This window comes from Arvicola amphibius, chromosome 5 (assembly GCF_903992535.2).
Source record: "Arvicola amphibius chromosome 5, mArvAmp1.2, whole genome shotgun sequence".
Taxonomy (NCBI): domain Eukaryota; kingdom Metazoa; phylum Chordata; class Mammalia; order Rodentia; family Cricetidae; genus Arvicola; species Arvicola amphibius.
Genome location: NC_052051.1, coordinates 36,236,309 through 36,251,541, shown reverse-complemented (window position 1 = coordinate 36,251,541; position 15,233 = coordinate 36,236,309). Strand labels below are relative to the sequence as shown.

At 37.1% G+C, this 15,233-nt stretch overlaps 1 protein-coding gene across 1 annotated transcript in view; it reads right to left on the bottom strand.

Moving 5' to 3' along the window:
• Esf1 (ESF1 nucleolar pre-rRNA processing protein homolog) overlaps positions 1-15,233 on the bottom strand; it is a 48,542-nt gene that overhangs the window by 26,304 nt on the left and 7,005 nt on the right. Inside the window, exons 4-9 of the mRNA XM_038330713.1 lie at positions 13,273-13,386; positions 12,397-12,497; positions 11,634-11,786; positions 10,558-10,672; positions 8,985-9,132; positions 4,105-4,263 (exon numbers count right to left, since the gene is read on the bottom strand). Of these exons, the coding sequence (XP_038186641.1) occupies positions 4,105-4,263; positions 8,985-9,132; positions 10,558-10,672; positions 11,634-11,786; positions 12,397-12,497; positions 13,273-13,386 (790 nt within the window). The remainder of the gene's footprint in view (positions 1-4,104; positions 4,264-8,984; positions 9,133-10,557; positions 10,673-11,633; positions 11,787-12,396; positions 12,498-13,272; positions 13,387-15,233) is intronic.

Below are 15,233 nucleotides of genomic sequence, written 5' to 3'. Positions count from 1 at the left end.
GTTTAAGCTCAGGCTTTCCATTTGATGTTCTCCTCTCAACTACCCCACCCCCTTTTTCAGCCCAAGGCTAGCTGTTTTGGGTATGGCATTTGGAGAGTTTCTTTGGTTTGTGGTTCTAAAGATCAAACTTGGGAACTCATTCAAGCTAGACAAGTACTCAGCCACTGAGTTACACCCCATCCTTTAACTACCCTACAACCCCACTGTGGCACTAGGGACTTAACCCAGGTCTTGCTAGACAACTACACTATTACTGAGTCATATCCCTGGCTTTCAACTCAAAATTTAAAACAGCTGGCTTTTAAAAAAGTTATGAGCAAAAGCCATTTTGTGAATATATTTCAAATAATAAATACATTGGCAATAAATAGAAATAAAGAAATAGCCAAAAATAAATACTGAACAGGTTTTAAGATGTTTGAAAATGTAATGTTTGGATAAGGGATACCTAACAAAATGGATGCACAACTGATTCAAAACATTTTGTTTCTGAATAAAGAGTGAATAATTCAATAGTCATATATGCTTGTCCCTGCTTCCTGTGTACGCTTCCCAGTGGAAGACATGAAAAGTACAGAGATTAAAGAAAGACAGGGAAAAGGACAAGGCTAAAGAGCAGACACTAGACTAAAATGGGAACACTGTCTTGAATAGTGGAGGCAAGACACGTGGAGAAAAAGATGGACCCCTGCACCCTCGCCCAAGACAGGAAGAAAGGGGAACTCTCTTGCTGGGGGAGACAAAGTGCTCTTGCTGATGTTTCTCTGGACCCCCCCCCCCCCCCATTCCTCCTTCTCAAGAGTAAGTATTGTTGTGGGAGCTCCTTCTGCTCCTTCAGCCAATAGCCGCTGAGATACCAGCCCATTGGGGCGTGGTCTCTCTTTTTAAAAATGCGGCCACTTCCCTCCGCGCGCGCGTTCTCTCTCTGGCTTCCGGCTCTGCTTCTGCCGACTAGGCTCCCTTCCTGATTGCGCAGAGGGCTGTTGTCTGGGACGGTGATCTGTAAGTTTTTTCCCCTTTAAATAAATAACCATTCTATTAATCATTAATTCCAAACTGGTGTGGGATTGTTTGTGATTTACGCCATCAAAGTATCACAGGGGCTGGAGAGATGGCTCAGTGGTTAAGAGCATTGCCCGCCCTTCCAAAGGTCCTGAGTTCAATTCCCAGCAACCACATGGTGGCTCACAACCATCTGTAATGGGGTCTGGTGCCCCCTTCTGGCCTGCAGGCATACATGCAGACAGAATACTGGGAATACTGTATACATAATAAATAAACAAACTTAAAAAAGTAAGGATCACAATCCCAAGTGTCTCTAACAAGAAAGGCTTATGGCACTCACAGGTTTACCACTGGTATAGTCTTCAGAAGGAATCGCCTACACCCCTTATTAATACTGAAATCTCTCACCGATCATCTCCAGTTTCACAATTATCAACCAAAACAGCAATGAAAAGTTGAAAAGAGCAAGGAGGGATTAAATGATCATGATGGCAAAACCCACAGAAACAGTGGACTGAGCTGGTGGGAGCTCACTGACTCTAGACAGACAGCTGGGGAATCTGCATAGGCCTGAACTAGGTCATGTGCATGTGAGTGACAGTTGTGTGGCTTGGGCAGTTTGTGGGGCCATTAGTAGTGGGACCAGGATTTATCCCTAGTGCATGATCTGGCTTTTTGGAGCCCATTCCCTATGGAAGGATACCTTGCTCGTCTAGATATGGGGGGAGGGCCTTGGTCCTGCTTCAACTTTATGTGCCAGACTCTGCTGGCTCCCCATGGGAGGCCTTACCTTCTCTAAGGAATGGATGGGAACTGGGGTAGAGGGAAGGTAGTGAGAGCGGGAGGAAGGGGAACTGGGCTTGGTATGTAAGATGAAAAAAGATTGTTTTTAAATAAAAAAAAGTACTTTAAAAATATTGATTATTGGGCTGGAGAGATGGCTCAGCTGTTAAAGGCTACTAGACTCACAACCAAAAAAATATTGGTATCTAGGCCAATACCTAAAACATGAAAAAACTAAACCAAACAAAACCAAACCCCAGCAATGAACACTCACTTTCCAGTCTTCCTCAGAGTCTGGCTTTTGCTCTTTAGCAGTCAGACTCAGCCATTAATAAAAACCTCTTTGTCTCTACTGGCACTAATGTGAGTCCCCGATACATGGTGGCCTTTAAAGATGCCTTTAAAAAGTGTACTAGTGAACTTTTCTCCCTTCTTAATACTCATTGACAAGTCCAGCCCATGAGACCATCTCCTCCTCAATGCCCTCAACTTTGTTCACAAAATCCATCTCCCTCTCCTTCCTCTCTGTCCTGCTCCCCCTGCTCTCTCTCTCTGCTTGAGACAGACTCTTGATCTGAATACTTTCAACTCTGTCTGAATATGCATATTAACAACCCTTACTGCCTACTATCTACTTATTCTAAGCAGCATGCAAATTAACAGAACTACTAATACATGAAGTTATAAAAGATACTCTTAATTTATCTGTTTACTATAAATTGTCTAATGAGGCATATTCATTAATTAGATAATTAGATAATGCTAATTACATGCATTATCTTATCTACCAATCTTAGAGATTCAGACAGGAACTTTAGGAATACTATCTAGTTGAAGATACTACTTCACAAACACAAAAATAAGGAATTATAGCTTTTCCAAGAATCATCTAATTAATGCTTTTACATACCCTAGTTAAAGTACATGCAGATTTATAACTATTGGGATACGTGTGAGCACGTGTGTGTAAATGTATACTGTATATGACAATTCCTGTTTATGCTAGTTTTTAATCTATCTTTAGGTTTTACATTTTAAAATCTACATTGTACTAATCTACTAGGCCACATTTCTTTAACTATAGCAGAACTGAGATAGAACACTCAATAACATTTATTTTGTGTTAGTGAAACTTCATGAATTAGGAAACAGTAAGGGCCAGGCAATGGTGGTGGTACACCTTTAATCTCAGCACTCAGAAAGCAGAGGTAGTAGATCTCTGGGAGTTTGAGGCCAGCCTGATTTACAAAACAAGTTCCAGAACAGTCAGGGCTGTTACACAGAGAAAACCCTTCTCCTGTGGGGAGGCAGAGGAAGGGGAAAACCCCTCAAAATAAATAAAGGAAGTAAGAAAGGAGGAGGAAGGGAAGGAAGGAAGAAACAAGAGAATAAGGGATCATAATAACTAGAAAACATGGTACTTGGTTTCAATTTCCTATATTCTAAATTGAAGAAGCAAACCTAGGAAAGGTCCATTTTTATAATCGGACAAGAATGATTTGCAGTTAGTAAAACCATGAAACTAGACAAATGTAAGCTGGAAAGAATATACAGTCCCCCCCCCCCCCCACCCCAACCAACCCGCCAGGACCTCTGGGAAAAGGAGGTAGAACAATTCTAAGCAGCAGAGAGGACGACTCCAGGGAAACAGTATTCCCAGCCACAAGAGGACTAACATACTCGGAAGCTCACAGAGACTGTACTGGCATGGACAACACCTGCACAGGTTCACGTCAGACAAAAATCCCATCACTGAGACAGGGAAGTAGACACAGCCCTATCCCTAATCACAAAGAGATTTGCAATTGGCACCTACTAGGAAAGAGAAAATATCAGTCTTCTGTAATGGAACGACACTGAGCTTATCAACCACATGCTAGTGTAGCCCCATGCTCAGAAGTAGTAGGCCAATATAAAACAGATTTTTTTGTGTGTTTGTGTGTGCATTTTGTCATTTTGGGTTTTTTTCTTATATATTTTCGTTTTAGTTTGTTTTGATTTTTATCTTTTTTAAAATACTTTTTCTTTCTTTTTTCTGAAAAAGAACATGAAGTTGAGTAAGTAGGGAGGTAGGGAGAACTTGGGAGGAGTAGGGAGAGGTGAAAGAATATAATCAAAACATGAGAAAATTTAGGATAAAAATGGAAAAGAACATAAAATATTAATTATGAGGTGAATTAAATACCATTTCCTTACCAAAACATTTCCGGAAAACAGAACTTTTTAAAAAAGCATGTATCTGAAGAGGTGTTGGCATCTTTACGATTACATCTAAATGCATTCAGAAGAAAACTTTTACTTATAATCAAATCTCACCTGGAACCCATTTGATCTCCATTTCCATATCATTTTCTTTTCCTTTCTTTTCTTTTTCTTTAATAACCTGCAAGAGCTCTCTATATTTAGCAATTTGTTCTTCATCATCCTTCTGATATTTCTTTGCTTTCCCATCTTCTACACTGACTCCATCCTCACCTAAATAAAACAAAATTAATCTTATTTTAAAAAAGAGAAATATGTATCTTCCAACTTTAGAGTTTAGGTCTCATGGTCTCTTCAGGATACAGCTAAAAAGTGTTGTCAAAGAAACCCTGCAACCACAGAACATAAAATCAGCCTTCAACTTGTGAAAATGAAAACGACTTCAGTCTTGTACTCAGTAAAACCCAGAGGCAGTGAAGTTAGTAATAGCACTGTAGAGCACTACACATTATTCCCTTCTATGCAGACTGCAAGAGCATTAAGAGTGACATCTCAGGCCCCTCTTTGTCATTTGCCTTCAGCACAGTGGCTTTAAAAAGGCTCTGTTCAGCAGAAGGAGCCTGAGTATTGCTGGATTGAGCCTGACAGACGGGCTGAGCTTCTTATGCCGCACAGAGGAGGTAAGGAAGTCATTTAGAGCATAACCCTGAGACTACGAAATCCTTTGCACTTGATTGTGAATAAGCACATTTACTCTTAGACTGTTGCTCAACGACCAATGATAAAGACAGAAACACTAGTAGCTAATTCAACTACTTTCACCATGTAGAACGACAACTGATATTTCTGAATTTTGGTTTCATAAAAATTAAAATGTGAGGAAACAGCCATGGTAAAATTCATGGGTAACAAACATCAGAGAAAAATCAAACCATAAAGTTTGTTTTTCTACAGTTTCATTGCAAATTCTTCAAGTCAGTAACATAAATTAGAAATCTGGGTTTTAATATAAAACACACAAACTTATCAAATTCATCACCAGTGGAGGAAAGTGTTTGAATGCAAAACTGTGACGTTCCTGTCTTTGTAACCTCTGGTCACCAAAACTGTGATATACGCACGGAGCAGTGTTAACACCTTGCTTTTACATCTTCAAAAAGATGATTTTCAAAAGGAAAACAAAAAGTCGACTAAGTAAACATTTAAAAGTTACCTTTCTCTCTAAGTGAATGAACGGTGGGCTTTCTTTCCATCATCCTAACACTCTTTCATATTTTCACTCAAACAGCTGAAGCTCATATTTGCTGTTTGTGCCACAATAATAATGGTGGATGGAATTTTGTCATGTATTCAATGGATAAAACATGAGGAACGCATTAACAAAATGGCAATGTATTTCATTCTATTAAAAACTTACTTCTGAAAACTTAATTAGAAGCAAGCTCCTTCCAGGTTGGAATTTTAGTGGTGAGTCTCTGATGCTCACTTTAAATTGATTTTCTCCAGTACTAAAAACTGTACTTTCTGAAGCTCTGAAGTGTGGGTAATTCATGCAGCTCCGCTTTCCTAACTCAAGGACAACATTTTATGAGCACCTTAACAGTACATACCACTAAAAAAAACTAAATTCAAACAGTGAGCTACTCTTATAAACAACTGTCTGGAACAAACTAAATTTTACTAGTCAGAGGCAGTAAGTTACAGATTAAAGTGGGTTTGTAATCAATTTAAATACTGAAGGGATGCTTTTGGAAAAACAATTAGCATATTTCAAAGTGAAAGATATTAATGTCTAGTTTTAAGGGTTAAAATTAAAATAGCTGATATAAATTACTATGCTAAATACTTTATAGACATCATTTCAGTCTATGAGCCAGGTATCATTATAATTCTTGTTTTACAGCTACAGAAGGAAGGAACGAGGTGCTAAGAAAACTTGACTTTGTTTTCAATGTGCCTAAGTCCAGTTCTGAAACCAACAGGGCCTAAGTTTGGTTTATTTCCTATTTTACAATACTGACAGTTGAACACCGGGTTTTATGAAGCTTAGCACTCGACCACTGAGATATCCCCAAGAAGTCCAAGATATTAAATATATTGTAAAATTAATGCTTATTAGAAAAGCACAAAATGTCTACAACGGCAAATAAATTTACCTTTTCCATGCCTATGGGAGATGAAGAGACTTCATCTTTCTTATTTACGGCAGAAAGGTTATAAAGGTCTATGAGAAGGCTATGCTATATACATTAAGAAATAAAACATTCAAATTCATGAAAAAGATTAACAAGCATCAGTCACCAAGACCTTAAAATGTAATATCCAATAAGTACCACAGCAAATTATGTAAGTTCTTTATTAAGCTTCCATTACATTTATTTATTGTGTGTATGCATGTGCCACAAGAACTTTCAGGAGTTGTTCTCTCCTTCTGCTATGTGGGTGGGTTCCAGGAATCGAACTCAGGAGCCTTTACCTTAACCATCTCACCAGCCTGAAAACTATTCATTTTCAAAAGCTATGAATATTTAAAGAATTACATAATTTTATCAACAGAAGCTATTAAACACAATTTTCTTTACCATATATTAATACTGCAAAATAGTATTGTATGGCAAACTTATAAGGATAAAGCACTACTTTCAGTGACATAAAAACAAACAGACCATTCAGAAACTAAGAGAGTCAAGGCTTAATAACCCTATGTTTAAACTAGAAAAGTATCTATTCTTTCATATGCCTTTATAGAAATAATACACTATGTAAAAAGAAAATGTTAAACTGCTAGGCGGTGGTGGTGGTGCACATCTTTAAGCCCAGCAATGGAAGGCAGAGGCAGGCGGATTGATAGACATCTGCTGTTACCTCTTTGCTATTCTCATCTAATACAATTACTAAACAGTAAAAATTATGAGTTTGGTGCTGGCAGAAAATGAAAACCAGAAGTTTTAAACATAAGTATAAATATTTTAAATCAATAAGAATATAATTTATAGTTTAACATTTTTCTTTTTTTTTTTCTTTTCTTTTTCTTTGTTTTTTGTTTTTTGAGATGGGGTTTCACCGTGTAGTGTATCTCTGGCTATCCTGGAAATCGTCTTGTAGACCAGGCTGGCCTCGAACTCACAGAGATCCACCTGCCTTGTCTCTGTCTCCCTAGTACTGGATTAAAGGTATGTGCTACCACCACCCAGCTAGATACAGTATTTTTAAAGTCTTTCTAAAATTTTCAAAGGGATTACAAAATGAAATTGAAGCTTGAAAGAACTTGAAAAGTTAATGAGGAATTACCATGTCAAAATCAAAAATAGAGAATGGAATATCACAAGGATTATCCAAGTGTTTTAAGATCTATATTATTTCTGAGAACTTCCCATTTACTGATCCATAGCTGTGAACTCAATGGAAGACTATTAAGAATCCAAAGGACACAAGTGAAAATTCACCGGAGGAGGAAGTTCAACTAATCATCTGGAATTAAGCAGAGGTCCAGAGGGAGTACCAGACAAATATCAAACTTAAGAGACCGAACTATCAAAAAAATGCACTGTTGTCTTGACAAATAGGCACAGAGGAATTCTAGAAGTAGGTAACAACCAAGCTAAGGAATTAAGTGGGTAGGCACACTGATGAAACGACACTCTCAATGCACACATGCACACACACACGAACAATGAAGTACAGGGGAAAATGTAAGAGAACAGAAATGTTTTAGGGATTTATCTCAGTGGTAGAGTGCTTGCCTAGTACACATAAAGCCCCAAATCCAAAACATCTAAAGAGAGAAGATCCAATGGAAAGATTTAATGCATATTTAAATAGAGTTCTAGAAGGGCAGGAGAAAAATCAAATGACTGAGAACATCAACACTGAAAAACAAGATACCACTGTAAATTGAATAGATCTAAAACCCCAAGTTCAACACACACCCATCCAGCCACCCACCCACACACACACATACACACACATATAAATCTACTCTTAGAATAAAGAACATCTCCAGATAACCTTCATAAACACCAATCAAGTCAGAAGTCAGTGGGGTGTTATTATCAGTGTCGGTACAGAGAAGCCTTTGTGAATTCAATTTTAGAATCCTCTGCAAGCAAAAGCAAAAATTTCTGGCATTTTCAGACAAAACAAACATCGAGAGTTTTGACAGTAGCTAGTTCTTAGTAAAGGTATTTCTGAATGGATACTTAAAGCTGAAGGGAAGAGATTTAGAAAAAAAAAGAGCAATGGAAGCCAGGGAAATGTAAAATAAGGGCAGTATAAGATAGTGTTACACAAAAAAGTACAAAAGTTATTTAGGATTACTAGAGTGGGGTTGGGAATGTATCTCAGTTAGCAGAGGTCTTGCCTAGCATTTACAACAACCTGAGTTCAGTTCCCAGCACTACAAAAACTGAATGTGATGGGCTATGCCAATAAATGAATCACAGACCTTGGGAAGCAGAGGTAGGAGGATCTTTGTGATCTGTGACTTCAAGGTGAGCCTAGTCTACAAAGAGAGATCATTTCAAAACTAAATAAGGTGTTGGAGGGGCATAATAGCATTTTATATATTAACAAGTCTAACAGGTTAGGCACTTTTATTGTGTCAGGGCTTAAATAATTAAATAATTTTGTGGCTATAGAAAATTAGCCTGGCAAAGTATTTAGGATTTAAAAACATTTTTATTTATTCTAACTATTATTATATGTGTGTATGCACGTGTGCGCACACGTCTAAGTAGGTGGACATGACTATACCAAAGCATGCATGTGGTGGCCAGCTCTCCTCTGTCATAGTTTCTGGGGATCACAGTCAGGTCAGTAGGTGTGTACAAGTGCTTTCATCCAACGAGTATTTTGCTGATCCTTCGAACATGTATCTATGCATATATATGCATATAATTCTATGCATATAAGTATGCTATACAGTTTGGAAATCTTTTTAAGTTTTGCCAAAGACATAGTTCCATTAACCATCCAGTAAAAGGATTAGCAAGTACCTTGTGGTGCTTCTTCCTCTTCCTCTTCATCCTCACTAGAGGAAGCTAAGTAGGCCTGGAAATCCATGTCCAAAAGCTCCTCCTTTTTAAACTTTCTGTTAAGTGTTGTGATTCTTTCATGATCAGTCTCATCCCAAGTGATCTCCACCTTGAACCAAAGAGTGAAAATAAAACAACACACAAAAGCACAAAGGTAAACTCATACTTCATAAAGCACATTGTTAACTTTGATGTTTAGTATTTAGTTAAAATGCATGTTAGGCAAGGTGGAGCATGCACGCCTTTTATCCTAGCACTTTGGAAACACAGGTGGATCTTTGTGAGTTGGAGGCCAGCCAGGTCTACATAAGAGATCCTAGTCAGCTAAAGACACAGGAAGAATGTCACAATGCACATACAAAGATCAACCATGGTCATGATCAAATGGTTGCTGCAAGGAGAACAGATATTGGTGATACAGATCAGGATGCAGAATCTCCAGACTAGCTGGCTAGACATGCTGCCTATTTTAAGTGTTGAAAATAACATGATGTGGCTGTATCTTTTAGAATTCCATTCCTCTGGGGTTTTACTAAAATTTGTAACTAATCAATACCAGATACCCTTCCACAGCAAGGAGCAAGCAGCTATGACACCAGCTTTCTTGGAAGAGCACAATCGTCCGTCTATTACAAAGTGAGTACTGCTGCAGGCCAAGACTTAGGGTGAGAGAAAGCCATTTAGTATGTATGTAACAAACTACTGTTACATACAGAAATCTTTTTTTTTGTTGTTGTTGTTTTGTTTTTCGAGACAGGGTTTCTCTGTAGCTTTGGAGCCTATCCTGAAACTAGCTCTTGTAGACCAGGCTGGCCTCGAACTCAGAGATCCACCTGCCTCTGCCTCCCAAGTGCTGGGATTAAAGGCGTGCGCCACCATCACCCGGCCAGAAATCCACTTCATAGTAATATGAAAACTAGTATTTCTGAATTAGTCTATTTCCTTTTATGACAAAACTTCTAAAATCACATCTCCAGAAAAATGTGCTCCTATTTCAAATGGTCAACAACTCTGTGTAGCTGTCATTTGCGGTAAAGCTATGTCCTTCCTATTCCCTAGGAATTTAATAACTGACACAATGCCTATTAAAAAATACAAGATAAAACCCAGGGCTTTCGAATGTGCTAGACAAATGTTCTACCACTGAAATACATTCTCAGGTCTTAAGAATCTAGTTTAAAGTATACGGATAGAGGGAAAATAACAACAACAAAAACCCAAAAAAACCCAAAACAGAGCAAAAGCCCCACAAACATTACCAGGGTAACTAACTTAGTCTTAAAGACAAAAGGACACTCTGAAAAATATGTTCAAACAGTATAGTATCCAATACATACTCAGAATATTATCTAAAACTGCTAAAAACAAGAGTCTAGCTACACATTTAATTTTCTTTCTTTTAATACAGGGTTTCATGTATCACAGGCTGACTCTTGAGGTCCTGGTACCCCTGTACAACTTCCCAAGTGCTGGGATTACAGCCATGTGCTACCATGCTTGGCCCATCTATACACTTTTAAGAGTTAAGAAATACCGTTGATGTTCCCATTGCAGCGGATGTGAAATATTTTGGTTTATATGCTGTTAGATCAACTTCTGAGGCCACATCCTTGGGTTCATCATCAAAAGTAATATCATCTGGTATAAACCTAAAAAAAAGTAAAATTTATTTAAACAAAAATGTAATGATTATTAGAGTTATAGATTTTCTACTAATTAGTGATAGTTTATACAATACATAATAGTTTCCATAAAACACAAAAATAAAAATTTCTAAAAGGTTAGAAACAACCTTGGCATATCTCTGAAATTTGTAAACTATATATCTGAAATATCATTATATTTGAGAGAATTTTATAGAGAGACTGCATTAAGAAAGAACTAATTAGTATAAGCTATCTTCCAAAGACCCAGATGCATTAACACAGTCATTAACTCATTTTAGAGTTCAAAGATCAAAGAGAATTACTATTAGGTAAGTAGTCTCAAAATAGAGTACCATAATCAAGAAAATTCACTAAAAATACAGAAAAGTTTAAGGTTGATTAATCTCAGTCAAAACTTTCATTTTCACAAGTAATTAATCTTTAGATGTAAATCAGTCAAGGTAACTAATTTTAGGCATCAGGCTAGGGAATGCGGGATGAAAAGTAAATAATCTATGATTATTATAATCAGGATTTTATAATTTACACAGGAGATTCTTCTCACACACACATAAAATGTACTGCTATATACTGTATCAACAACTACAGGGAGAGGTGGTAGAGACACAGCTTAGCAGTTAAGAGCACCTGTTGGTTCATGCAGAGGGTCTAGGTTTGAATCCTGGCACTTCCTACCTGGTGGCTCATAACCATCTGCAACTTCAATTTCAGGGGATCTTAGCACATGAAGTAAAAATAAATAAATCTTAAAAATATTTTTGAAGGAATTATTATTTCAAGGACATAAATAATGAAATGGTTCATAAATTACTTTTCCTTCATTATATTAGCTTTTTCTTGTTCATTTTCTAGAATGTAAGAAAGTACTACTCATTCAAATATTTTACTACATATGATCTTGCTATATTGTAAGATTCATCTGTTAAGACATGAATTGAATTACCTTAGGTCTATAAAAGAACAACTGCTTTCAAATTCCAGGCCATCACAATCTTCATAAATCTTACTTGCTGTTTCAGGAGAATCACAATCCACTACTGCATAATAATATTTCAATCGTTTGAACTGATAGTCTCTCAGCTTCTCTCTAGAGGCCCTAATGGGGAAAAACTAAGTTGAACATATGTATACAAAAACATAGAAACTTCTCCACTAAAAGGTCAGAAAACAACTTTTTCAAGAGTTAGTTTTCTCTTTCTACCACGTGGGTGGATTCAGGTCCTTAGGTTGTCATACTATACAAGTACTTTTAACCATTGAGCTATCTCGCTGGCCAAGACCCGAACTTTAAAGCTTAATTTTACATTTTACTTAACTATACTCTGTTCCTTGAAGGTCTTCCTCTGCCACTTTTGTTACCATCCAGGTAACAACACTTTTATTAAGTGCACATGCAGCTCCATCTAGTGGTTTAAAATGACTTCAGTTGTTTTCTATAACATAAAACCATTTTTTAAATTTCTTTATTTTTCTATTTAACACTCAAAAAATATAAAGGTAAAAACAAAACTAGTTCACAGCAATGAAGATAATTATGAACTTTTTTCAAATACTGCAATCATCATTTTCAAGCATACACACAAAATGCTGGCATAATGTGCCGTCAACTATAATCAGTCATCAAGTTGTCTGAATCCTAAGTGTTAGTCTGAGTGAAGTACACGACTTTACTAGGGTTAGTTTTATATTTTGGAGTGACTCAGTACCAGTCTTTTTCGGGGGCATCCTCAGGAATACTCAGTAACTCTACTGGTCCTTGAACTTGCTCTTCCTTCATCCTCTCCTTTCCAAACTCCGAAGGATATATCTGAACACAAAAAAATAGGACTGATATAATCCATACATTCTTTTATATATAATATGAAGAGCTGTCAAATCTAAGGCATCAAGAGTCATGATTCAGCTCAATAAAAACAACTCATTTCAAACTCACTGCAGAAAAGAAAACTCATTTCTAACTACATAAAGATAAAGCATATTGAAGAATTTCCTTTAGTAATTTTGGCCAGAATATAATAAATGGGAATAAAAACAAAGCATCATAAAAACCTGCACTCTGTCTCTAGAACCCATGTGGGAAGGTGGACATCGACCTGCACTCCGTCTCTAGAACCCACCTCAAATGGAAATAACCTACTTTTAAAGGGATCCTATAACTTCCATACACACATCTGTGCATACACACAAAACTAAAATATAAAGCAAAAAAAAATTGCTTCCCCCCTTTTAAATACCTGTTACATCAGTTTCATACTAGAATGTATTGGACAATTTCCAGATTAATAATTTTTTTTTAATATTTATTTATTTATTATGTATACAACATTCTGTCTCTGTGTGTGCCCACAGGCCAGAAGAGGGCACCAGACCTTATTACAGATGGTTGTGAGCCACCACGTGGTTGCTGGGAATTGAACTCAGGACCTTTGGAAGAACAGGCAATGCTCTTACCCTCTGAGCCATCTCTCCAGCCCCATAAAATATTTTTTTGAAGAGGAAAATTAGTCAGTTTAATTAGAAACAAGGTCAGATTTAAGTTAGAACACCTAGAAATATTTACTTTAAATGAAATCAATTCTCACCTTTACAGAAAATACAACTCCTCCTTTGGGCTTAAAGGAATTGAACAGAGCCAGCAAATCTTTTGCCTTTAATCTATCCCAGTCCATGTTGCAAACTGCTAGTCGGCGTGTAATCTGAGAACAGTAAAGTATTATTAATTATTATAGAATACACACACACACACACACACACACACACACACACACGTGACAGAGTCTCACTATGTAGTCCAGTGCTGTCCTGGAATTCACTATACAGTCTAGGTTGGCCTTTAACTCACAGAGATCCACCTATTTCTGCCTCCCAAGTGCTGGGATCTGTATCATTTTCAATACTTGAAATCAGAAAGATAAACAATGTAGTATAGTCTTTCTCAGCACCCATTATTTAATCGATTTAACATGCAGAGAGACCTTAATGTGAGGCAAACGATAGTAGAACCACAAGAGATAAGCACTATCTATAAATTGACTTTTAGAGTTCTTGAACCAGGATGTGATCACAAACTGATGCTTTACCCACAAAGTGTTAAAGACAGGGAGTAAGAAAATGGGCTACCGCAAAGCATGTACTTCTGGTGCAGTAAGAACATAAATACAACCTGCTAGCACAAACAAGTATAAAGCTTTTGTGTACTTTAAATTACTTATGTAGAAATTCTTGCTGAGCACAATGACAGATACTTTAAACCCCAGCATTCCAGAGAGGCAGAAGGACCACTGCAAGCTCAAGGCCAGCGAAGTATTTGTAGAAAGGTTCTGTCCTAAAAGGCTTTGATAAAGATCAACACAAATTCAAGATAAAATTTCTAAACAAACTAGGAATAGGAGGAACATTTCTCAACATAATAAAGTCTATATAAGACAAATGTATACCCAGCATTATACTAAATAGGGAAAAAGTAAACGCATTTCCTCTAAAATCAGGAAGGAGATAACAGTGTCCAGTTTCTCTACTCTGATTCAAAATAGTACTTAAGCCAGAGGTTCCCAACTTATGAGTCACTACTTATTGGCAACTTTCTATTTCCAAAAATATTTATATTATGATTCATAATAGTAGCAAAATTATAGTTATAAAGTCGCAATAAAAATAACTTTATGGTTGGGGGGGGGTCACCACAACATGAGTTAACTGAATTAAAGTGTCGCAGTACTAGGAAAGTTGAAAACCACTGACTTAAGGGATACATACAGGAAAGGAAGAAATCAAACACCCCCATTTTCAACACGATCACACACTTACAGTTTCAAAATGCTTTACCTGGAAATTTCCACCCTATCTCTTAGAATGTTCTTCCAGACTTGGAGGGTGTGAGGGTACATGCGTGCAGGAGAGTCCGTCAGGCTCGCTGACCAGCCAGTTCAGCTTGATCAGTGAGCATTGGCTCCAGTGACAGACCCTGACTTAGAAAAAAGGTGGAGCTGGAAAGAATGGCACACAGCCTTTAATCCAGTACTTGGGAGACAGAGGCAGGACTATGAATTAAAGGCTAGCTTGGTCTACAGAGTTAGTTCCAGGACAAACAGGAATGTTAACTCTGGTCTCAAAAACAAAAAAACAAAGGAAAAAATATCCACTTAGAACCAAACCAAACCAACCAAAGAAGGTAGAGAATAATTGAGCAAGATGCCTATGCACCCACACATACAACACAAATGAAATAAAAAAGGAAAAAAATAAAAAGGAAATTATGACCTTTGCAGAAATAAGAATATTAAAATTTGTTAAATGAGATATACCAGTGTCAGAAAACAAATACTTCATTTTCTTTTTTGCTGGGTTTTAAAATTTTTAAAATTTCTGCTATGTATGCTTGGGCACTTACATGCAGAAGTCAGAGGTTGACACTATTGTGTTTTCTTCAATCTCTACGTGTTTTTTAAATTATTATTATTGGTAGTGTTAGTACAGTGTAGTGGTAGTGTATTGGTTGTGTTAGTGTATGGTAGTGTAGTGTAGTGTTAGTGTGTTGGTAGTG